General features: G+C 43.3%; 1 protein-coding gene across 1 annotated transcript in view; it reads right to left on the reverse strand.

Moving 5' to 3' along the window:
• The window catches only part of THBS4 (thrombospondin 4), a gene marked incomplete at its 5' end in the record, with an annotated part of 52,858 nt that overhangs the window by 15,426 nt on the left and 12,328 nt on the right, over nt 1–25,104 (reverse strand). The window contains 8 exons of the mRNA XM_079800278.1: nt 1,641–1,793; nt 5,412–5,480; nt 8,146–8,283; nt 9,799–10,001; nt 10,212–10,263; nt 10,638–10,720; nt 11,103–11,211; nt 14,445–14,692. Of these exons, the coding sequence (XP_079656404.1) occupies nt 1,641–1,793; nt 5,412–5,480; nt 8,146–8,283; nt 9,799–10,001; nt 10,212–10,263; nt 10,638–10,720; nt 11,103–11,211; nt 14,445–14,692 (1,055 nt within the window). The remainder of the gene's footprint in view (nt 1–1,640; nt 1,794–5,411; nt 5,481–8,145; nt 8,284–9,798; nt 10,002–10,211; nt 10,264–10,637; nt 10,721–11,102; nt 11,212–14,444; nt 14,693–25,104) is intronic.

Genomic DNA, 25,104 nt, shown 5'->3' on the forward strand with positions numbered 1-25,104 from the left:
AACAGCGTCAGGGCCAAGGGAAAAGAAACTTCACATGAGTAAACGCTACGTTTCCTGGCCTCGCTAATCAAAATAAGGCGATTTAAGACCAGTGACTTCCTAAGCGGCAGCCTGCCTGTTCTCAATCATTTGCACTCGCCTTCTGCGACCAGAGATTTAAGGCAGGTTTCCAAAAACCCCCTCCCGCACTCCCCCATGTCTGCTCAGTTGCTTCCGCGGGGCCGTCAGAAGGCCTGAAAAGCTCAGCTATGGGGTATGGACCTTGACTCATTTTAATGAAGAAAAAATTTCCTCTAGGAACAAATACATTTTTAATGAGCCATTTTCTGGCTGATTAAATTATTTTAGTAGTCACACCAAGTGTATTAATCTTTTACCATCTGTCATTGCGCCTTATTACAAATTCAAAAACATATTAAGAGCCCGATCACCCACCATCCCAGGGAAATTGTTAATTTGTTCACAGAAAACGAGGATTTAAATATAGATACACACTTCCCTCTCGACGGTGATAAATGTGCCCAGTCAGTGGGCATTGGGGAAACTGGCTTTCCCCCCATGACCCGGCTTGCTCCTTCATCAGGACTTTGTGTTGCCAGAGAGAGCTGATGGCATCATATTGATTTCTTTAACTTAGTTTTGAATCTTCTCATTTCTCCTATTTGAAAAGGGATATGCTCATGGAAGGAAATGTTGGGGGCTTCAGGAAGTCCAAGTCTGAGGTATAGAGAAGCGGGAAGAAGTCTCCGGGAATCCATCCCGCCACTCGGACGTGCTCCCTGTGAACCTGTGAATGTCAGACTCAGGGTCGCCTGCCAGGGCCTGGCTCACTGCAACAGAAGGAGGTGAGCGGCTGCACATGGCTGATGTCTCAGTGCCTAGAATCCCCAAGACCCTGGAGCCTGAGGCTTGGGAATGGATGATAGGAACAAGCCTTCCTCCCCAAGGGCCCAGCACACCAGCGTGGCACGAGACTCACGTCAGGCTGAGACTTGCCCTGCCCTGCCCAGCCACCTTGCCCCCGGATCGGCTCCAGGGTTGGGAAACACACAGGAAGGAGAGTGACCTCCACTGGGCTATTCCTGCACCTGGGGGAAGGCAGACACAGAGAACGGCTCTGTCCCACCTTCCCACGCCCCCGTGGGAGACAGGAGGTTTCCCTCTGAGGGTTTACAGCAGCCTACCACCTCGCCCCTGCCACCCACCGCCTGGGGCCAGATTTTGAAAGTGGATGTCTTAAGGGCGAGGACAGTTAGAAATGGCAGCAGGAGGCTAATAAGTTATACAAATAAATCACTAGGGCAGTAGATGGAAGGGAGGGAAGGAGGCTCCTTGGCCTCCTGCTGCACATTTCTCAGGCCTTCCACCGAGGGTGCTTGGGAGCGGGGACTCCACCACTGAGCTGCCCAAGGGGACAGTGTCCACCCACGGCCAGCAGGGAGAGAAGAGGCAGCTGCGGGTTAAAGGACCTTCTCATTGCTCCCCACAAACTCAGCTGACCCTCCTGCTATTACATTCTATGTTTATCTTGATGAAAATGTTTCCATGTTTGAGTACTTTTGCCCTGAAGCAAGTAGAAACCGGGGTGGGGTTTAAAACGGAGGAAGGTAAAATGGTAAAGCAAGTGACACACAACTCACCACGCACGTCACATCCCCCTGCCTCTCCTCGATGCACTGCGCGTTCACACTGCAAGGATTCAATTCTGGGTTTCTGCAGTTCCGCTCAGGTTTGCAGCCCCTCGTCTGATCACCAGTGTACCCGGGTTTACAAGGCCCACAGCGATAAGATCCCTGAAAGGAGCAAAGATAAGATGATAAACCAGGAGCTCAGAACTGTGAGCAAAGAGGTACTGTGACTGTTTACTTTCACGTGTACTCAGTGGTGCCTGGATTAAGTGAGACCCATGCCGTCTCTCTGCTTACGTGTATGTCTTATAAGATGGCGGGAATACTGGGGAAGACGCCACCAGATTGGAAGCTGCAGCAGGCCATGTAGGCCTGAAAGGATAGGAGAACAGGAGGCAGAGGGCTAAGCGGTGAACCACCACTCTGATTGCCCACCTCCACTGAGGGCGAGGGAGAAGGGCGGAAAGTTCCCATCATGTTCTGGGAGGTAAAGTTAGAGAGTTTGCGCTGGGACAAGGGAGATGGTTTGATTAAAACACAAGTTAAAATATTTTTCTTTTACTGTTCCGCCCACTTTTTTTTTTTTTTTTTTACAACTGATGACAAAGGAACAGGGTCCAGAGAAATAAATGTTGGTGGCCTCGCACTGACAATTGTGATGAGGTGGGCTGCTATGGAAGAAACCTACCAATGAGCTGTCAGCTCCATTGCAATGGCACTTCTAGGACCAGGAGCAACTTTTTTTTTTTTTTAATCTTTATTGAGATAAAGTTTACATATTATGAAAGAGACCCACATAAAGTACACAATGGTTTTAATGACGAACCCCCCTGAATTGCCAAGTTCAAAGCATGTGCCTCATTTGGTCTGTTCTCTCCTTTCTCTGCTTCTGCTCTTTTTTCTATGCCTGCTTCTTTATCTTCTGAGGTTCTCTGGAGTTTCTAGACAGTCCCACTGTCTACTTTCCTTCTCCCTGGGTGGCTTTATTACCTTAATGTCAACGTCTCCCGAATTTATTTGTGCAGACTACTGGTGTCCTGGTAAAAAGCTATCAATCCCTGTGATTTCCTAGGCAGGAGAGCCTGTGGATAAGAACACAGACTTTGCAGCCACACTGGAAGTCTTGTGACACGTGTGGCCTTAGCCCAATCACCTCACCTCTCTGTGCTTCAGTTTTTTCAGCTGTAAAATGGGGATGATAATAGTGCCCGTTGACAGGGTTGTTGTGAGGATTAAAATAAGGGATTGGCATTTTTTAAAAAATATATTTTTTATTGATTTCAGAGAGGAAGGGAGAGGAAGAGAGAGCTAGAAACATCAATGATAGAGAGAATCATTGATTGGCTGCCTCCTGCACACCCCCTCCTGCACACCCCCTCCTGCACACTGGGGATCAAGCCCGCAACCCAGGCATGTGCCCTTGACTGGAATCAAACCTGGGGCCCTTCAGTCCACAGGCCAACGCTCTATCCACTGAGCAAAACCAGCTAGGGTGGGATTGGCATTTTTAAAATGCTTTTTACATACAAGGAAACTAGGAATCTAGAGATTAAATGACTTTTCCCAGGGACATACAGTAAGTTAGGAGCAGTCATAAATGGATTCGGCAGTTCTTTCATTGACAATCTAGTTGCTACACCAATCATTTTGGAAACAACTGATAGAAACTTTCAGAAATAAAACCCTTACCTGAAGTTTTAAATGTTATTTTTTTATTTTATTATTATTTTATTCTTAGAGGACAGTTTATTAAAACTGGGGACAGTGAAACAAGGAAGAACTAGGATAGGAGAAGCACCGGAGAGGGAGTAGGTGGGGAAATGAGCCTAGGCTGGGCCGCTTTGGCTCACTAAGAGTCGGAGAAAAGGGGGCCTTGGGGCCAGGTCAGGGGGTTTGCCTGGGATGAAGATTCACAGTTTAGACTATCTAAATGCTGAGCATTTTAATTTAATACAAATGACTTTCAAAAGTTTTATGGGAATAATGAATACAATTTACTGTGTCATCACCAATAAAATTCGTATTCTGGAATACTTAACTATTAACCTTTTGCACTCGGATGTTGAGTGTGACTCGACACAGTTAGCATTAGAATAAAGGAATCGAGAAAAAAGCAAGCGAGTGCAAAGGGTTAATATAAACCAAGAAGCTCTTCATTCTTTTAAAATACAAAAATGATAATATTTGTCACCATCCTATCTAATAAAAGAGCAATATGCAAATTGACTGTACCTCCACTACACCCACAAGCCATGCCCATCAGTCAATCAGGAGTGAGTATGCAAATTAACCCAACCAATTTGGCTGTGGCCATGGAGCGAGTAGGAGGCTTGGGTTTCCCGGCAATGGAGGAAGCCAAGCTTCCCGCACACCCTGGCCGGCCCTGGACTCCATTCAAGGCTATAAAGTTTCAATTATAGAAGATAAATAAATCCCAACAAAAACGGCGGCAGCCACGGAGCTGGAGAGAGCAGGAAGCTTGGGTTGTCCCCAGCGATGGAGGAAGCCAAGCTTCCTGGCCTGCTTTGGCCTTCGCTCAAGGCTACCAAGTTTTAATTATAGAAGATAAATAAATCCCAACAAAAATGGCTGTGGCCACGGAGTGAGCAGGAGGCTTGGGTTTCCCTGGCGATGGAGGAAGCCAAGCTTTCTGCCCACCCTGGCCAGCCCTGGCCTCCGCTCAAGGCTACAAAGTTTCAATTATAGAAGATAAATAAAATCCCAGATACCAGGGCCTCCGCTTGGGTCACCAGGGGGTGTGGCCGGCCTGCAAACCACCACAGGCCCCTCACCCAAGCCACCCCATGCCCCAAGGGAACCCCCACCCTGATCTGGGACACCCTTCAGGGCAAAAAAGCCGGCCCCCACCTGTGCACCAGGCCTCTATCCTATCTAATAAAAGAGTAATATACAAATTGACTGTCACTCCAACACACAATATGGCTGCCCCCATGTGGACACAAGATGGCCACCACAAGCTGGCCAGCAGGGGAGGCAGTTGGGAGGGACCAGGCCTGCAAGAGAGGGCAGTTGGGGGCGATCAAGCCTGCAGGGGAGGGCAGTTAGGGATGACCAGGCTGGCAGAGGAGGGAAGTTGGGGGCGATTGGGCCTGCAGGGAAGGGCAGTTGGGGGGGGACCCAGGCCTGCAGGGGAGAGCAGTTTGGGGGGATCAGGCCTGCAGGGGAGGGCAGTTAGGGGTGACCAGGCCTGCAGGGGAGGGCAGTTCGGGGCAAACAGGCTGGCAGGGGAGCAATTAGGCATCAATCAGGCTGGCAGGGGAGTGGTTAGGGGGTGATCAGGCTGGCAGGCAGAAGCGGTTAGGGGACAATCAGGAAGGCAGGCAGGCGATCAGTTGGGAGCCAGCAGTCCTGGATTGTGAGAGGGATGTCCGACTGCCCGTTTAGGCCCGATCCTACCGGGATCAGGCCTAAACGGGCAGTCGGACATCCCTGGAGGGGTCCCAGATTGGAGAGGGTGCAAGCTGGGCTGAGGGATACCCCCCACCCCCATGCACGAATTTCATGCACCAGGCCTCTAGTATTTATCTAAAAGCCCAACACTGCAACTTTGGCAGAAGAGTAAATAAACAAGTTTGGCAGTCATAAATTATACTTATAAAATTACTTTACATATTGAAAACTGTTTTTCAGCACAAACTCACTTGCCAATAAAATAAGTTATGCCCATGTATTCTATGTGTGTTTTGGGGTTATGATTTATAAACATACACTTGGTTTAATAACTGGTCTGCTTTGATCACATCAGCCATGAAAAATACTTACCAGAGTGTTAGTGCATATAGAGTTGAGAACACACGCTCCATTTCGACACTCATCAATATCAGTGCAGACCTAGTGCAGAAGGATTTAAAGAGACGTTCGTTAAAGTAGAAATGCAAATAAATTTTGCTGTGTTTTGATACTTGTCTGAAGTGAAGACAGGAAATTTCAGGCAGAATGGAAATCAGCGTGTTATTTTAGCCATCTCCCTGTGTTTGCATCAGTCTGTACTTAACCTAATTTCAAGTGATAGTTGCCTAATTGGTATTTAAAGTGGTTCAGAAAAGACAACTTGTTTGATTAATCTGTCCCACAACCCTTTTAGTTAGGAAGTTTTTCCTTTCTCCTGCTTGGGACTCAATGTACTTCTACCTGAGAATTTTTGGAAAATTCTCAGCTTCCCTCTGCTCCTATTCCTTCTACTTTTTCCTTTCTGATTTCTGCTTTCTTCTTTCTTCTTCTTTAAATCCTTACCTGAGAGTATTTTTTCCCATTGATTGTTTAGAGCAGGGGTGGGGAACCTTTTTTCTGCCAAGGGCCATTTTTCACATTTATAACTTCTTTCATTCACGGGCCATACAAAATTATCAATTTAAAAATTAGCCTGCTATATTTGGTCAAACATTTAATTAACTCACCCCTGATGCCTTGGCAGGGCCAGACCACATGATTTCTATGGCCTTATACAGCCCGCAGGCTGGATGTTCCCCACCCGTTTCAGAGAGAGTGGAAGGTAGGGAGGAGGGGCAGTGGGAGAGAGACATCTATGTGAGAGACACATTTACTGGTTGCCTCCCTCATACTCCCCAGCTCAGCCTGCAACCCAGGTACATGCCCTTGACTGGAACTCGAGCCCGAGACCCTTCAGTCCATGGGCCGACGCTCTAATCGCTGAGCCAAACTAGCCGGGGCCTTCTACTCTTTCATTAGAACTACAATTAAATAAATATTGGACTTTCTCATTAATCTCTTCTGTTGACTCAACCTCTCGTTCATATTTTCCACATCGTTATTTCTCTGTGCATCATTCTAGCTGACTTCCTGAGTTCCACCTTTGAAATCTATAAACTCCTTATTAGTTGTCTTGCTCATCTATTACATTTTTAATGCCAATGGTTATATTTTTCACTGAATAAATTTTACTTGGATATTTCTCAAACATGCGTCTCCCCCCCCACCCCTCGCCCATTGCTCTATTATTTAAGTATGGTATCTATTCCTTCCTTTTTTCTTTACCCTTTTGAACTTACATTTATCACATTTTCCCATGGTAGCATCTTCATATAAATTACCATTTTTGTTTTTGAGCACATCCTCAGTGGCCCTGCCTTTGCCTGTGGGTGTTCCACTGGCGCTGAGTTTGGAGTCTCTTCACAAAGTGGTGTGGCTTTGGCATCATCCAGGGCTCTGGGGATTTTACTGCTCCAGAGTCGGTGTTCATGTTAATGTTTGGCTTGCATATCTGTATTATATGTGTAACACAGATATGGAGCTCACAACTGTATGTGATATAAGCTTGGAGCTTTGATTTGTTGTGGTTGGTTTTCATTTGTGTTAACCTTGTCCCCAAACTGCCATCAGGCTTCCTTGTTGATTTTGGGGGCTTGGGAAGTTTCCTCATCTCCTTGTAATGGGGGACATAGCTCTCTGAGGCTCCTGGCTTTGTTCAGGGTGGTTAGATCTTCCTCTGGTTCAAGACTGCATCTGCTGTACTCTTGTAGGTGCTAAAACCCCAGACCCCCACCCCTGGGACCTCTACCCAGTGCCACTCCCATGAGCTGCTGTGACATTAGCTTCCACCCATACCTCTGGTTTTGAGTTCCCTCTTTGTTTCCGAAACCTGAAACATTTCTTTTTACTTCTTTTGATATTGGTGATGCATTAAAATTTCTTGTTAAATTTTATCAAGGTGACTCCCTTCTACTTAGTTCAATCTACCACATTGCTGGAAATCTACTGGGAAGTGCTCCTGAATAACTTACATAAAGCACCTTCTATTTCTTTTTGTCTATTTTCCTTGGTTTAGTCCTGGAGATTTTGTCTTTGGAGGAGAACTCTGGGTCATTACTCTAATGGCTTGTTGTCATTCCTACCTGTCTAGCTTGCCTCCTTTTTCTACTCAAAAAAAAAAAAAAAAATGATGCCCTCTGGAATCCCTTGATAGGCAGCTAGGAGATAATGAACCTGCCCTTCTTTAAAGCTAATAACTTCCCTAAGGTAGTAAAATATATTTATAGACCAACCATTTTTAAGGGCTGAAAACATCAAAAAGAATTTCACAGTCAGCCAGTTAAATAATGACCAGGATATAGAGCATCTGGAAATAAATGGAGACTGTCACAAAGTACTCAAATGCTTACGGCAATTTACAGCTTATATAAGAAGAAGAGGGGGTGGGAGGTGGGGGAGATGGAGGGTGGGTTTCCTTAGGGAATTATTTCTACTCCTGAAATCCTCTCATCTCTAAAATAGCTTCTGATCATGGCCATCTTCAGAGCTACCTCATTCACTGTTTCTCTAGTGATGCTCTGTCATCCCAATTTAAGAGTTTCCTCCCTACTAAACGTTACAAACATATACTCAGAAATGAGTTGGTAAACGCCTAATTTGCTCACTGGCCCCATGAGATTCAACATGGCATTGGCTGCTCAAGGAGGTGAAGGCTTATACAGAGAGAGGTAGGAACCAACCGGAGTTTCTTGGTTGGCAATTAAGGCAAAAATGAACTTCAGCCCACCTGTTTATTTGACTTAGCAAAGCTGATCCCCACACCCTGCACCATGGACCCTGTGAAGCCCACTGGGCAGGCGTCACATCTGAAGCCAGGAGCTAAGTTCACACAGCGCACGCCGGGGTAGCAGGGATGGTATTTGCACTGGAGAGAAAAAAAAAAATTCAAAGTCATTAGTCCCCTGGAGAAAACACTCTCACACTTTCATTTATCTACCTGCACAGCTTGTTTATTCATTTAACGATCAGTTTTTGGTGATCAGAATGGTAAAAGGAAATAAAGGCTTCCAATGTCATGGTAACCCTAGGAATCCCTGACCCACACAATCTGGAGTTGCTTTGCTGGATGACAGAGTAATGCACAGCCAAGTGGAAAGGGTTTTAATGTTAATCCCTCCACTTCCCAGGGTCAAGTCCCTGATATTCTAACTTGGAATTTAGAGATCAATGAAAGGACAGCGCTCTCAGGCCACTTGATGGCTGGCTGTTAGGTGAGTCCAAAGGCGTTACTGAACCAACTACTCAAAAGAAAAGACCTTGAAAAACACAAAGCGAGGGCAATTGTTTCCTCGGTTAGATGTGATCCATCAGAGTCTGGGCCTGCCTCTGGGCCCTAGCAAGCCCATGGCAGTTCCGAGGCCCTTGGAGAATAGGAGATTTTTTTTTTTTTTTTATCCAGTTCAACTAATGTAAAAAACACGACCACTTCTGGCCCTTTCAAAAGGAGAAAAATTCCAGCTCACAGATAGAAACCAGATGCAGTTGTGAAATGTGTACAGATGTTTCTGCAATTGAGGGATTACTAGAGACCATCTTAATTGCTTACTACCTGGGGCGGTAATCAGTGGAGCGCTACCACAAACCAACAAGGGGGCGGGGTGGTGGTGGTGGGGTGGTGGTGGTGGTGGTGGTGGTGGTGGTGGTGGTGGTGGTGTGTGTCTAAGGTCCTTGCATGTACCTCACCCCCTCGATTTCTCCTTCTGACCTTCCTCTGGCTGGCTGGGAGGGGAAAGGCACATTCTGATGGCAGCCTTGCTACCTACTATGAACACTTCTTGGGGACTAGACTACTGACTGGCTAGCCATGATCTTGAAACAGTCTACACTGGCAGATTTGGCAGCCATCCAACCAGCCTGTATTTGTTGTGTGGGTCTTTCTGGCTCCATCCCTGACACTTTTGGTTACTCACAGGTTATGGGGCCTCAACAGGTCTCGCTGGTTTGAGACTCCCTTCTGCTTTTCTATTTTAGGAAGCTTGAAGAAATCAGTTGCAACCTCTGGAATAGACCCTTACAGAGATCTCGCCCCTCCCACATTTGCAAAAGTGTAGGGAAAAAAATCACAAACTGCTTAAGAAAAATAATCAATGTTAGAGTATAAAGCTGAAATCTCCATATTGTAGCAGCATGGACAAGTAGAAGAATGGGAGACACAGAGAGATGTATTACGAACACAGCCACAACCATGTGTCATGCCTCCTTCCTCCCACTGCTCACAGTGCCTCATGGTCTCGAGGGACTCATCAGGAAGTAGTTTTTAAGTAGCCTTGGGAGGACAACCCAAGTCATCCCTTAGTCATCAGCCTGGCTTCTTTTTCCATTAGCTGTATGGGGTGCAAGATATTTAGGGAGCCTCTACCCTGTCCAGTTGAACTCTTACCTCATCAATGTCAGAGCAGGTGATCCCGTTTCCTGTGTAGCCCTCGGGGCAGGGCCCACACTGAAAGCCATCTCTGGTGTTGGTGCATCGGACTCCGCGGAAACACGAGCTGGAGTCACACAGGCGCACTGGGGGTGCTGGGGGTGCCGGGGGTGCCTGGGGCACCAGTGTGTTTGGGGTTGGAGACTGCAAGCTAAGAGGACCTAGAAGAAAAACAATAGGCTTATTCACCACCAGGGAACATAACTGACACTAAATAAAATTTGGTTTTTCAATGAAGTTCTCTTCCCTCCACCTCTGTGCCAAACCTCCAGAAACTGCAGCCAATGTTGCCTCACCCCGGCCCGGGCCCTTCATCAGTCTGCATCTGCTTGTCCAGCTCAGAATGAGCCAGTTACTAGAAAAGCACTTACCGCAAGCCTGGCATTCAGCGATGGTGTTTCGCAAAAATGATGTTTCTTTGACCTTTAGAAATGGGAAGAGGGGGGAAAAAAAGGTTGAAAGGAGCACCTGATACATAGTCCAGGAATGAAAGAATCTATGTGTAGCAAGCTATTAAATACTTCTTAAAGTAGTTCTAAAGCAACCCTTGATGGCTCCCCCTCTGCCTGGAGCCCTGGTGTGTTTATCACATGGTTGTCCCCCATTTCCAGAGCCTTTGTGTCAAGAGTCCCAGGGTGGCGGGCTGCGTGGGGCGGGCTGCGTGGGGTGGGCTGCGTGGGGCGGGCTGCAGGGCCCGGGCCGCAGGTCTGCCCGCTGCCGTGCTGTAAGCCTGCTGCTTCACGAGCTCACGCACGGAGCTCCTCGGGGCTGTTCTGGTGGTATGTCTCGGTTGTTACCTGCTGTCTCAGAAGATCCTTCACCTCTCCCAGTAGCTGGTTTAGTTGTGTCATTTGCCCCAAGAACTGTCGATTAAAGTCTCCTATAGCAACGACAGAAGGTAAGGAGCATGCAGCCAGCAACAGCCATTTCTACAGTCACTCAAAGCAAATGATTTCCCAGAGAATAATTATGACAAAATTCTAGGGTATAGGAATTTAACTGGGTGTAATTCATCTAAAAAATAATGGTCATGATGCCACTGGAGACTTCAAAATCCATGGGCGTTATAAAAATAAAATAAAAAAGGGCAATGAAAATATTCCTTGCCCTGGATTTTGGCATAAGAGCCTGATTTCTGGAGATACCTCCCGTAGGACCGCTTTGTGGACAGCCCACCCTTGGGTGATGGGACCCAGCCCATTCAGGGGCCTGGGGGTTTGCCTGTGTTGAAGAAGGTGTGCAAAGTGCCCAAGAGCCCACACCTGTGCTTGTGGTGGCCAGTGGCTCGCTCTGCTGCAGGAAGCAGTCTTGCAGGCTGGCCACCTGGAACAGCGAGCCTCTCACCACCAGCTTCAGCTCTTCCAAGAAGTCCTGGAGAGAAATCAGATTCATACCACACAGTGCTGGTGCATTCAAAGCCAACGTGTCTGCATATTCACACAACTTTCATAACAGACTAGCCCTGTACACTTGGACCCTGACGTCTTATGTAATGTTGTGGGTTTGCATTTTTCCTAAAGCCTGCCAGCCCTATCCTTTTCACTGAAGCAACTTTGAATTTCAGCCAGGAGCCGAGGAAAATGCTGACATTCAACTTGGCCTCAGAGTTCATGAAAGTGGCTCTGAGAAGAAGACAGGCTTTTTCCTTCACGGTAAACAGTTATTTTGAGGAGCTGCTTAAGAATTATCTGGAATTTGTTTATGAAGTTTAGACTGCAATAAATATTTTACTTATTCATTCCGATTTTAAAGAGTATTGTTTTTAGGATGTCCTGGCTGCAGGTTTTAGAAAAGTCTCGGATTTTGTTGGCTTATGAGAATGAATAAACAGTATATTCTATGATTATTAGGTAGATGGCATCATATTTTCACTTTACTGGTTCATGTCAATCATTCATTGTTAGTCACAAAGCCAGTTTCCTCACCCCTTTATTTTGTAACTTACTCAAATCCATTATTATATCTATATATGACAGAGAAATGTTATGTTATCTGCAAATGTAAAGTTATCATTTTTATTTTAAAATGCTAAGGATTTTCAGGGGAATTCTACTTTTTAAAGCTAAGTTAAGATGTATTCAACATGTGCTTTGCAACAGATAGTGTGTTGGACATCCTATACAATAAAAGGCTAATATGCAAATAGACCAAATGGTGGAACAACTGAACTGGTTGCTATGACGTGAGCTTACCACCAGGGGGTGTGTGCGGAACATGGCAGGCGTCGACCATGGTGGGATGGTGGAGCAGGTGATGGGGGGGGGGGGGGCAGTGCGCCAGACCAAGGCAGGGCGCCGGTTGCTGTCATCAGGGCGAGCCTCTGGTGGTTACTGAAAATTCTTTGCTTGCGTGTGCCATGGTCCCGCCCAGTGCTCTCACCGGCTGCCGGCACTGCCCCGATCGCTTGGCACTGTCAGCGGGTGTGAGCGGTGACTGCCAGCTCAGATGGCCCCTCAGGGCTTCTCCACCTCCCCCTGCTCCTAAGGAGTGATCGGGGCTGGCAGCCACCTCTCACACCTGCTGCCAGCGATGGCCCTGCTTGCACCTGCTGCCGGTGCCAGAGCCGCTAATCACACCCACTGTCAGCGCTCGCACCCACTGTTAGCATTGGCCCCACTCACACCTGCTGCTGGTGCCCGGCACCAGTCCCGGTCACTTGGCGCCATCAGCAGGTGTGAGCGGTGGCTGCTGGCCCTGATCACCCCTGAGGGCTTCTCCACCTCCCCCTGCTTCTGAGGGGTGATCAGGGCAGCAGCTGCCACTCGCACCCTCTGATAGCGCTGGCCCCAATCGCTCCGCGCCTTCAGTGGGTGCAAGTGGGCTGACACCATCAGCACGTGGGAGTGGTGGTGGTGGGAGCAGGGCTGCTGGCAGACAGGGGACCGGGGGCTGCGGTGGGAGGGACCAGGCAGGGGTGCAGGGGATGGGCCGAGACCTACCCCTGTGCCTACCGCAGCCTCGCGGCCCACAGTTCCTTTCAAGGTGCACGAATTTGTGCACTGGGCCCCTAGTTGGACTATAAGGTCAAAGGAGGCAGAACTACGACTGTTTTGGACTAGTTGCCTAGAATGTGCCTATTTGTTGACTGACTGACTGAGTAGATGACTAAAGATAGAGCACTGTGGTCCCTGCTGATAGTCTAAGGAGCTAGGACTTCTGAGAAATTTCCAATAAGCATAGTTTCTGATGACCTTGTCATGGCTGACTCCTGGCTTTTAGAAATTTGACTTATTTGATGGTAGACACTAATTTCTGAAATGGTCAGTGACATAATTTCTTTCATTCTGATTTTGGCTACTTAGGGGGTTCAGAAATAAAGTTTAGTATTCATTTTTTCTCTTATATAAATCTACACTAAAAATATATGCATAGAGTTATATGTATCTCTAAAAAACAAAATTAAAAAAACTTGGATTTTAATTTTCTTGGAGTTTCTGCTTAAAAATGCTTCCTATTTTTTAGGCACAAAATTCTAGTATCAGATTTATAGTTTTTAAAAAATATTATCTAAAACGTTTCAGTATTCTTAGCTGTGATGGAAATTATTGCTTACACCCTGCCTCTTTGTTCATAGGGCTCAGTGCAGCTTGTAACTAAAGCACATGTAATAAAACAGAAATGGAAAATGAGACTTGAGAGCTAGAGGACAACAATATTATGGGCCACAACAGATGAACATAGTTACTGATTTTGGCACTGACTTTCATATCAGATAAAATTCAGGAACTATGACCAGTTAGAGTTATAATTAATGGAAAGGACAAAGAATAGTAGTTCTTTATAGGAAAAGAAGTATTTCCTAGCACGCAATTCTAAAATAAATACATGTGGCAATTTCTGTAGTAGGTGCAGTGATACAATGAAAAAATTACCATCATCATAGCATAAAAAAGAATACAGAGGAGATGGAATTTTTAAGGGCATGTGGAATAAGTTGGCAATAAGATCCTGTTTGTTAGGGATGTTCTGATAAGATCTTGTGAAAAATGTTCTTATTGCTTGGCATTTCCAAGCATTCTTTAAAAAATGGTAAAAAATAGTAACTATAGAAAAATTAAAAATAGATTATCCTAAGATAGTCTTTAAATTTTTGTAATTTATTTCCAACTTGAAAATTGTATCCCAAAAGTCTCCATTTATCATCAAAAGCAGTTCTCAATTTTTTTTATTCTCACATCCTCACCCAAGGACATGCACTGATATTAGAGTGAGAGGAAGGGGGAGGGAGAGAGAGGGAAAGAAACATCTTCACCACCGAGGTATGTGCCCTAACCAGGACTTGAACCCACAACCTTTCAGTGTGGGGAACCATGCCCAACCAATGGAGCCACTCTGGCCAGGGCAGAAGTTCTCAATTTTGACTTCACATTAAAATCAGTACTAGTATTACTTTAAAAAACACTGCTGCCTAGGCATCATCCCTATAGATTCTGATTCAGTTCATCTTCAGGATTGGCCCTCTATCTGTGGTTTATCAAATTTGGCAGGTGATTCTACCATGCAGCCAGAATTAGACCAACTCATAACCTCCACACACACCTCTGTGTCCCCTGAGCCTCAGCAGCTCATCTTTCCACTTCGAAGAACTGTTTGTGGGTTCCTACCTGTGCCCTCCTCTGGAAAGTCCTCAATTCAATGGACGCAGGACTCTGGGTGAGGCCAGAAAAGGCTCTGGGGAGATTGTGAACAGAATCCACTTGGGTGCAGTCCACATAGAGCTCTATGGAGCCAGCCCCTCGCTGCAAATTGCTCAGTCTCAGTAGGACCCTGTGCCGCTTGCCGTCAGCCAGCTGCAGGTTGTTGAAAACTACCAAATGGATCTTCCCATCATTCTTCAGGTAACGTAGGATGGCTGGAACCAAGCACAGATCAGTAAATAATGAGATAAGGGGGACAGGGCGGTTCTGTGCTGAAGGGCTTCCAGGTCACAAGGCTGGGTCACTGGAACCATAAGTATTCATCATCTTGTGTGCCAGAGGTTATTCTCCACAGGTGGTGTGCTCATGGAGAGACAGAAAATAAGGTAGCAAATTTGAAAATAAACAATATAATATCAGATAGTGATTAAGTACAATGAGCAAACAGAACCCATGAAAAATCCACTAAATCAAAGTCAGCTCTTTAGGGCGTGAGTTCATTAATTCACCCAACGTTTACTGAGTACCACCATGGTTCTGGGGGCTGCCCTTAGTTGCTTTAAACACTTAATTTCTACTCATTGCAATCCTAGGAAATTAGTATCTACAGAGGATGAAGGTGAAGCTCAGGTAAGTAAAGGAACATGCTTCAAGGACACAGTAAGTGCTAGGACTAGAATTTGAAACTGAGGGTGGTTATTTCATGACTAAAAGAATGGTAGGCATGGACAGTCCAATCTGTTCTTGGATGCTGAGCCTTTGGGATGAAGCCCATTGGGTGAGGTTTGCTATAAAGAGCAAAATAATTTGCTTCCAAGGCTTTAGTAAATCCACCATGAACACCTCTAGGTCCATCCACAGATACCAGCACCAAGCTCAAGTTCATCATCGGAAACAATCCTAGGAACAAGGTCAAATACTGAGTGTAAATGTCACTGGATAATTAATGTGGTAAACACATAATTGCAGCTCCAAAGGTCAGAGTCAAAGTCTTCAACTGCCCAGGGTGTAATAGCCTTAAATTAGTATAACTTTTCTGCAGGCAATTTAGTGATGTGTATAAAAACCTTAAAGCTGTACAGATCCTATGGGCCAGCAATGCCACTTGTAGGAATTGACACTAGGGAAGAAAATCCCAATCTGTATGGACATGAACATTCACTTCAGAAATATTATAACAAACATTTGATACAGCATGTACATCCAAAACGAGATGGAGGGCTGGCTACTTAAATAATGGTATAACTATAAAATGGAATGCTATGGAATTATTACATATTAAAAACACAAAAAGAGAGTAAACAGCATCATGGCAGTGTGTGAGAACCTTTTGGTCTCTCCCCTGAAAAGTTACAAGTTGGACAACTATAATTCAACAAAGGATCCCCTGCCCAACACACAAACACGTCTGAGGGATCCACACACTGAAACATCTGATGGTGGGCATATCAGAGCAAGCGGGTGAGGCAGCAGCAGAAACATCAGCAGTAGAGGCAGGTTGTGAAAGGGCAGGAGTAACTTCAGTCAGAAAAATGAGTGAAATATTGCTATTTGTGACAACATGGATAGTTGTAGAGGGTATCATGCTAAGTGAAATAAGTCAGAGGAAAAGGGCAAGAACTATATGATTTCATTCATACGTGGGATATAAAACAGAAAGCAACAAATGAACAAAAAAAATTCATAGACACAGACAACAGTATGGTGGTTACGAGAGGGGAAGGGGGCTGGGGAGGATGAAGAAGGTAAAGGGGGTCAAGTACACGGTGACAGAGGAGACTAGACTCTGGGTGGTGAACACACAATTGCAACAGACAGATGATGTGTTATAGAATTGTACACTTGAAATTTATGTTATTAACCAATGTTACCCCAATAAATTTAATTACAAACATGAAAAGACATTCTCAGTATTTTGTTGAGTGCAAAAACATTATGAATCATTGTAGTTTCATTCAGAAAAATAATGTGTACATATGTATGTATATTAGTATACCTATACATAGAAAATTATGAGGTAATGTCAATGTTAATATGGTCAGTGCCCAGATGATGTGCTTTTTTCTCTCGCTCATCTTCATTGACTATTTTCTACAAGAAGCATGCATTACTTATACAGCAACAAATAAATGAATTACATGTGTATACCCAGAATGTGCTGCTGTCAATCTGTATGACTTGTAGCAAGTATTCAGACCATTCTTCCTTCAGTATCTTTTCTGCAGAGTGTAAATGCCAACCTGGTGCTGCCCCATTGAGTAGCCAGCCAAGAATATTTGTTTATGTGGCAGTATTTGCCAAAGAAAATAATCCCTACTGTGAAACCTTAAGGCTTTTTCCACATTAGAATTTCTAGGTTGATGTTCCCACCTCTTTTAAACTCTGACTAAATTTGTTTTTCCATTTGACCATGACTGGAGAGGGCCAGTTGGCATCAGGATCTGTGTTGTACAGAGATGCTGAGAGGAGTCACATAGAAAACCTCTTCTGCATATGTTGTCACCACTATTTGCTTATGGAGAGATAAGAATTGATAGGACCTGGCAGGACAGACTAGTTAGACCAAGCATGTCACACTCGTGGCCCGGGGGCCGCATGCAACCCACAACGAATATTTTTGTGGCCCAGCCAATATAACGGTATGTAAGAAATGTTTTAATTAAAATTTTGTAACTTAATTTTTACAATATCCTGTTATACATAACTAGAGGCCCGGTGCACGAAATTCATGCACGGTGTGTGTGTGTGTGTGTGTTGGGGGGGGGGGGTCCCTCAGCCTGGCCTGCAACAACACCAGCATCCTGAATCCCGGCTGGCCTCTGGCCAGAGGCCCGCCCACCTGCCCTCCCTCCCTCCGTGGGCCAGGGCACGCGGGACGCTGGGGCTCGTCGTCGGGGCAACACTGCCAGCGTCCAGTGCCCTGGCTGCTATGGGTGCCACCATCTTTGTGATGGAGTGATGGTTAATTTGCATATTACCATTTTATTAGATAGGATTATGAGTAACGAACAACAACGTTCACTAATGACTGATTATTATAATCGTGTTGCATGCATTTCCCTTACGTGCCTTACGCACAGGCTCACCATTTCTCTCCACTAATACTAGCAGCGAATATGTTAGCAGCCGATTGCCATGTCATTAGTCTTGGACAGACTTGTTTGGTGTGCGCAACAAGAAATGTTTCACTTTCGGAGAACAAGAAAAATATTTGTTAGCATTACACTTATTAATTTGTGCAGTTATTCAGTGTCAGGTAAGTTGATGTTCAAGAAAAAATATTTATTTTTATTAAAATGTTCTATTATTTTATGTTAATGATTACTCCTTTATTTCAGCCCTCTGTATTCAGCATGTCTCTATTGAAATAAACCTATGTTTCTATGAAAATTGAAGCTTTTGTTTTTTTGTGGCCCACATAAACTTAAATCTTGTTTATTTGGCTCGTGTTAGCCTTTGAGTTTGACATGCTTGAACTAGACTATAGAACAATACTATGTTTCCTGAAGTAAAGCATTGGTAAGACTTAAATAAATATGGTATATTAAAAATAAATATGTTAAGAGAAAGAAAATAGTGGGAGGGAAGAAAATAGACATGAATTAAAATTCTTGAGGTGTTTTAAATATGGACTAGAATGAAATTTTTACCCCTTTATTGAGTATTGTTGAAAATTTATAATACTAACTGCATGTCTGGAACTTGGAGACATATACAAAACCCAAAGAGGGACAAATTAAACCCAAACATGCACTAACTTTTCAACTGGTGTTTTTTTTTAACTCTTTTGAACAGTTTGCAAATACCTGCAGTTTTTAATAGGTCAATAAAAATGCCACTTAGACCATCAGACTTCAATTAGGTCGTAGACACGTATATTCAGTATCTCATTATTCTCATTATGGTCACAACCTCTGTTCCTCATATTAACAGTTTAAGAGGATACACAGAGTGGCTTAAAACAAATACTCTTGGTTTTGCTACCCAAGCTGAGATTTCTGGGAAATTCAAAGAACACATTTTCATGGGTATCTCGCTTGCTTTTATAATAGGCTTTCCATGGCGTGTGGGTGTGATTTATGTTCATAATTGAATAGCTAAGTTTAATTTTATAACTAGTACCTAGTGGAATACTTTATACATAACAGGTGTACATTAAATGTTGTAAATATGAACTTTCAATGAATAATTAAATGATTGCATTAAAGCTTTTCACATATAAAATATAAATGATTTATAGAGTGGCAATTCAAGATTTATTGCAAGTAACAAAACCTACTATTGTGTTCACACTACCATGTAAGGGTACTTGTGCCTTGCTTTGTGTTGCAATGCAACACTAAAGTGACAAATTCCTTTTGCTCCTAGGTCTTGTGACAATAGCAAGAAGAAAAAAAAGGAAAAGAAGAATTATGGAAACTTCCATCTTCACAACGACTGTTAGCAGAAATATTATCAAGTGCTTTGACATTTACCATTCTTCATACTTAATCCAATAATTCTCATTTCTCTTATGGCTCCCATTTTTTCATTTTTCTTATTTTATTGCAAATTCCTTACTTCAGTGCTTCTATACTTATTTTATCTTCAGAGCAGTAAAACTACCCCCGAGGGCAGATAGGCACCTGCTCAGAAAACTCAATATTTTCCCATCAGTCACACTGAATCCAGAAGCAGCTGAAGCCCTGGCCCAGGAGCCTGCAGCCTGCTGGGTGACCTTCTCCGAGGCAGCACCTTCCGAGTGGAGACAACAGATGTGATGCCTTGCTCACCCCAGGTCTCCCTTTCCCAGTGCTCAGCTCTCCCTGTCCCAGCCCAGCACACACACAGAGCAGTGGGGGACCAGAGAACAAAACACGACAGAGCAAGACAATCATTTCCCCCTCCAAGGAGAAGAGAAGCCAGTGCCCTGAGGTTGGAAGGAGTGGTCTTCTGGGCCCACCACACCTCCGCCCTCCACCTCCCCGAGAGGCACCATTCTCAGGAAAACCATCGCCCGGTACCGCGCTGTTTCTTCAGCTGCGGCACATTCTGTTCTGCTCGCTCTTCATTCAAAGTTTGTTTGGTGATTTCCTCCTGGTTCTCCCGCAGGGCGAGTAAAGAGAACTCAGCACAAAGGCTGTAGATCTTCAAATGGCATTTCTGCCTCTGCTCTGTTCCATCTCTGGGTTTCTCGGTCAGATTCCTGACTCACCTCCCTACTTAAGGTCTCTTTCTGCAGTTTTTCTGGACTGACAGCTGGAGCTTCTGATAGGCCTCTTCTGACCAAGTTATTGTCTTCTCAAAGCAACATGCAACCAAGTAAATAAAATCCTTCAATAGCTCCCCAGTGGTTCTTAAATAATGGCTAAGCTCCTTATCCCAGCACTGACCCCAACCTTCTCACCACTTTATGACTCTCCATGCTGCTGATGCCCAGCCAAGATGAACAATCTGTTCTGTTTTCGCCCCTCTCTAGCCTTCTCCAGCCTCCCTCATCCTGTTCCTTTTGTGTGGCATGTTCCCTTCTCCATAGCTCTCCTTCCTTCTCCATATCCCTATGTATCTGAAGCCAAGATCCAGCTCAAATGCACCCTATTCCTTGAAGTCTTCCTTCTTTCCCATGGTTGAAAGGTATCTGCCTCATTCATATTCCCATTACTCTCCCTTAGTGCTTCCCTAGGTGTACATTTTCAGGACTCAGATTCCAGTTATGGCTCAGATACTTAATAGCTATGTGAGCCCAACTTGTTCATTTTAACCAGTGTCCATTTCTTAAGCTTCTAAATGGAGTTAATAAAAGTTGCCCTTCTGACTTCACTTTGTTTTCAGTGGTGGTCAAATAAGAAAATGCAAAACTAATCACAGAAATACAGAAGATTATAAGAAAATATTACAAACAATTATATGCCAACAAACTGGACAATTTGGACAAAATGGATAAATTCTTAGGAAATACAATCTCCCAAAACGGAATCAAGAAGAAACAGAAAATATGAACAGACCAATTACAAATAATGAAACTGAAGCAGTAATAAAAAAACAAAAACAAAAAACCACAACACATCCAACAAACAAAAGCCTTGTACTGGATGATTTCACTGGAGAATTTTACCAAACATTCAAAGAACTAATGCCTCTCCTTCTCAAACAATTTCAAAAAATTCAAGAGGAGGGAAGACTTCTAAATTCATTTTATGAGGCCAGCATTATCCTAATTCCAAAACCAGATAAAGACACCTCAAGGAAATAAAATTATAAGCCAGTATATCTGATAAACATAGATATAAAAAAATCTTCAACAAAATATTAGCAAACCAAATCCAGCAATACATTAAAAAGATCATACACCATGATCAAGTGGGATTCATTCCTGGGATGCAAGGTTGATACAATATCCACAAATCAATTAATATGATATACCACATAAACAAAATGAAGGATAAAAGTCATATGATCACATGAATCATATGATGCAGAAAAAAGCTTTTGAGAAAATCAAGCACCCATTTATGATAAAAACTCTCAGCAAAGCAGAAATAGAGGGAACACATCTCAACATAATAGAGCCCATATATGCAAACCCACAGCTAACATAATACTCAAGAGCAAAAACTAAAAGTATTTCCATTAAGATCAGAAACAAGACAGAATGTCCACTGTCACTACTCTTATTCAACACTAGAGGCCCAGAGCATGAAATCGTGCGTGGGTTGGGTCCCTAGGCCTAGCCTGTGATCAGGGCCATCTTCTGCCTGCTCGCCAGTCCCCAGTCCCACCCCACTGCCACCACCCACCCCAGTTCCCCGTTGGCCATCCATTAATTGGAGCCTGCGGGCTCGGGGGAGGGACCAAGAGATGGTCAATGCACCTCAAAGCGACTGGTCGTTCTGGTCATTATGCCTTCATGGTCACTGGCCTTTTATTATATAGAATAGTATTGGAAGTCCTAGCCGCAGAAATCAGACAAGAAGAAATAAAAGGCATCCAAATCAGAAAGAAAGTAAAACTGTCATTTGCAGATGACATGATACTGTATATAGAAAATTCCACCAAAAAACTACTGGAACTGATAAGTAAATTCAGTAACATAGTGGGATACAAAATAAATATCCACAAATCAGTAGCATTTTTAGACACCAATAATGAACTATCAGAAAGGGAAACTAAGAAAACAATCCCATTTACAACAGCATAAAAAAATAAAATAAGCCCTAGCCCGTTTGGCTCAGTGGATAGAGGGTCAGCCTGAGGACTGGAGGGTCCTGGGTTCAATTCCACTCAAGGGCACATGCCTGGATTGCAGGCTTGATCCCCAGTAGGGGGTGTGCAGAAGGTGACTGAGTATGTTTATGTTTATAAGACACACCAAAAAAAAAATTGAAGATACAAAAAAAAAGAAGTGTATACTGTGCTCATGGATAGGAAGAATTAACATTGTTAAATGTCCATACCACTCAAAGCAATTCCTATCAAAATAACAATGGTGGCCCTGGCTGGTGTGGCTCTCAGTTGGTTGGGCATGCTCCCATGCACTGAAACATTGCTGGTTTGGTTCCCGGTCACAGCACATGCCGGGTTGTGGGTTGCTGGGATGCAGGTTCTATCCCTGGTAGGGAGCCTGCAAGAGGCAGCTGATCGATGTTTCACTCTCACATAGATATTTTCCTCTCATGTCGATGTTTCTCTCTCTCTCCCCTCTCTCTCCTATCTCTCTCTCTCTCTCTCTCTCTCTCTCTCTCTCTCTCTCTCTCCCTCTCTCCCTCTCTCTCCCCTCTCTCTCTCTCACTCTCTCTCTCTCTCTCTCCCCCCTCTCTCTCCCCTCTCTCGCTCTCTCTCTCTCTCTCTCTCTCCCTCCCTCCCTCCCTCCCTTCCCTTCTCTCTAAAAATTAAATAAATAATATTTTAAACATACCAATGGTGAATATCACAGAACTAGAACAAATAATCCAAAAATTTACAGGGAATCACAAAAGACCCTGAATAGCCACAGCAATCTTAAGAACAACGAAGTGGAAGGAATCATGTTACCTGATATCAATTTATGCTACAAGGCCATAGTCATCAAAACAAAATGGTATTGGCATAATAACAGACATATAAACAAATGGAAAAGAATAGAGAGCCCTGAAATGAACACATACCTTTTTGGTCAATTAATATTTGACAAAGGAAGGAGGAACATACAGTGAGGTACAGACAATCTATTCAATAAATGGTGTTGGGAAAATTGGACAGATATGTGTAAAAAAATGAAACTAGACCACCTTCTTACCTCATATACAAGAATAAATTCAAATGGATTAAAGACTTAAATGTTAAACTTGATACCATAAAAATCTTAAAAGAAAATATGGGCAGTAAAATCTCGGACATTTCTCTTAGTAATATTTTTCTGATATATCTTTTAGGCAAGGAAAACAAAAGAAAAAATAAACAGATGTGACTACATTAAACTAAAACGTTTTTGCGCTGTAAGGAAACCATCAACAAAATGAAAAGACAACCCACTGAATGGGAGAACAAATTTGCCAATGATACATCTGATAAGGGTTTAATACCCAAAATTGATAAGGAACTTATAAAATTCAACACCAAAACCCCCCACAAACAATCCCATTTAAAAATGGGCAAAGGACCTAAAGAGAGACTTCTCCAAAGAGGACATACAGATGGCTAATAGACATATGAAAAGATGTTCAACATCACTAATCATCAGAGAAATGCAAATTAAAAGCCATAATGAGATTATCACCTCACACTTATCAGTATGGCTATCATCAATAAATCAACAAATTACAAGTGTTGGCAAAGATGTGGAGAAAAGGGAACCTTGGTGCATTGTTGGTGGGAATGCAGATTGGTGCTGCCACTGTGGAAAGCAGTATGGAGGTTCCTCAAAAATTAAAAATGGAACTGCCTTATGCCCCAGCAATTCCACTTCTGGGAATATAGCCAAAGAAACCTGAAATACTAATTCAAAAGAATATATGTACCCCTATGTTCATTGCAGCATTATTTACAATAGCCAAGATTTGGAAGCAACCCAAGTGTCCATCAGTAGATGAGTGGATAAAACAGATGTGGTACCTTTACATAATGGAATAATACTCTTCTATACAAAAGGTAAATCATACCCTTGTGACAGCATGGATGGACCTGGAGAGCATTATGCTAAGTGAAATAAGTCAGTCAGAGAAGGACAAATACCAAATGATTTGACTTATGTATGGAATCTAAAGAATAATATAAATGAATAAACAAAACATAAACATACTTATAGATATGGAAACCAGACTGATGGTTGCCAGAGGGGAGGGTGGTTGCAGGGCTGGGTGAAAAAGGTAAAGGGATGGTAGTTACAAAATAGTCTTGGGGATGTACAGAACAGCACAGGAAATACAGTCAATAATATTGTAATACTATGTATGGTGCCAGGTGGGTACTAGAAATATCAGGAGAATACTTGGTAAAGTATGTGATTGTTTAACTGCTATGCTATATACCTGAAACTAATACAAAATAGTATTGAATGCAACTGTAATTGAAAAAAAATTTAAAAACTGAAATAAAACAAACAAAATAAAACCACTGAAGGGAAATGTAAAACTATAAACTGCTGTACAAATGTAGGTATATTTGTGTTTATTTCTTATCTTCTCTATTAGAAGTCCATTTCTTACTAATTTTCCCATGTACCATAGCATCTGTGAGTACCAAATACAAGTATTCATTTAATAAGAAACAGATAAAATAGAGTTTTCATGTGTCCACGCTGATTGCTTAACCCACAATCCTTTTTAAAATGTGGGGAACAGTTTCTATTGGTTTATTTATATAAACCCTGTCCTTATAAACTTAGCACTTTTGTGTACTTCACAATTTGGGGCCTGATTTTAGGGCTGCATTTCCATGTCTGAGTACTAGCCTCACAGAGAAACTATGTCGTCTAACCTGATTAAATCCCATCTCAGTGACTGGCAGGAGATGAAAAAGCAAACCCAAGTAATAAAGATGTGAAATATTGCTGTCTTGGGGATGAGTTTTCAAAAGGGGGTGTTTTTTTTTTTTTTTAAATGGACCTGGTAGTAAAAAATATTTTGTGTTGAATGTCAAAGCAATGAAGCAGAGTGCCAGCTATCAAGAACTGGAAATGATAATATTTTGTCTGCTTGGGCAAAGAAGTTCAGAGTGACCTGGCCTGCAGGCAGCAAACTCGGGATTTCTGCTCTGCCTGGCAAATGGCTTTGCTCTTTCACACTTTTAAATACATGATGAAAGCCATTGGTGTCAACCTTTCCTCTTCTTCTTAAATAATTGTACATTTTTAAAAAGCCTTCTTGCCATTAATGTCTCTTGTGATGGATATTCTCGTTCACCTTTGCTTATTTATCTTTATGCCCTATACACTAGGTCTTTGTAACTTTAGTGCTTTGGACATATATATAAAAAGTAAATCATCAAATTGCTTTTCCTGAAAGTACTCTGGGTGAGTCCCAAGTGTGATAAATGTAATCTGTGTGTTTTAAATTTTTCTTAAAGTGGTTTGAACAAATGCAAAGTGTACAGAACACACACACACACACAGCAAAGAAATCATCCACAGAAAAGAAGCACAGCAATTATATTAAGCATCTGCAGAGAGCTT

This window comes from Cnephaeus nilssonii (assembly GCF_951640355.1).
Source record: "Cnephaeus nilssonii genome assembly, chromosome: 2".
Taxonomy (NCBI): domain Eukaryota; kingdom Metazoa; phylum Chordata; class Mammalia; order Chiroptera; family Vespertilionidae; genus Cnephaeus; species Cnephaeus nilssonii.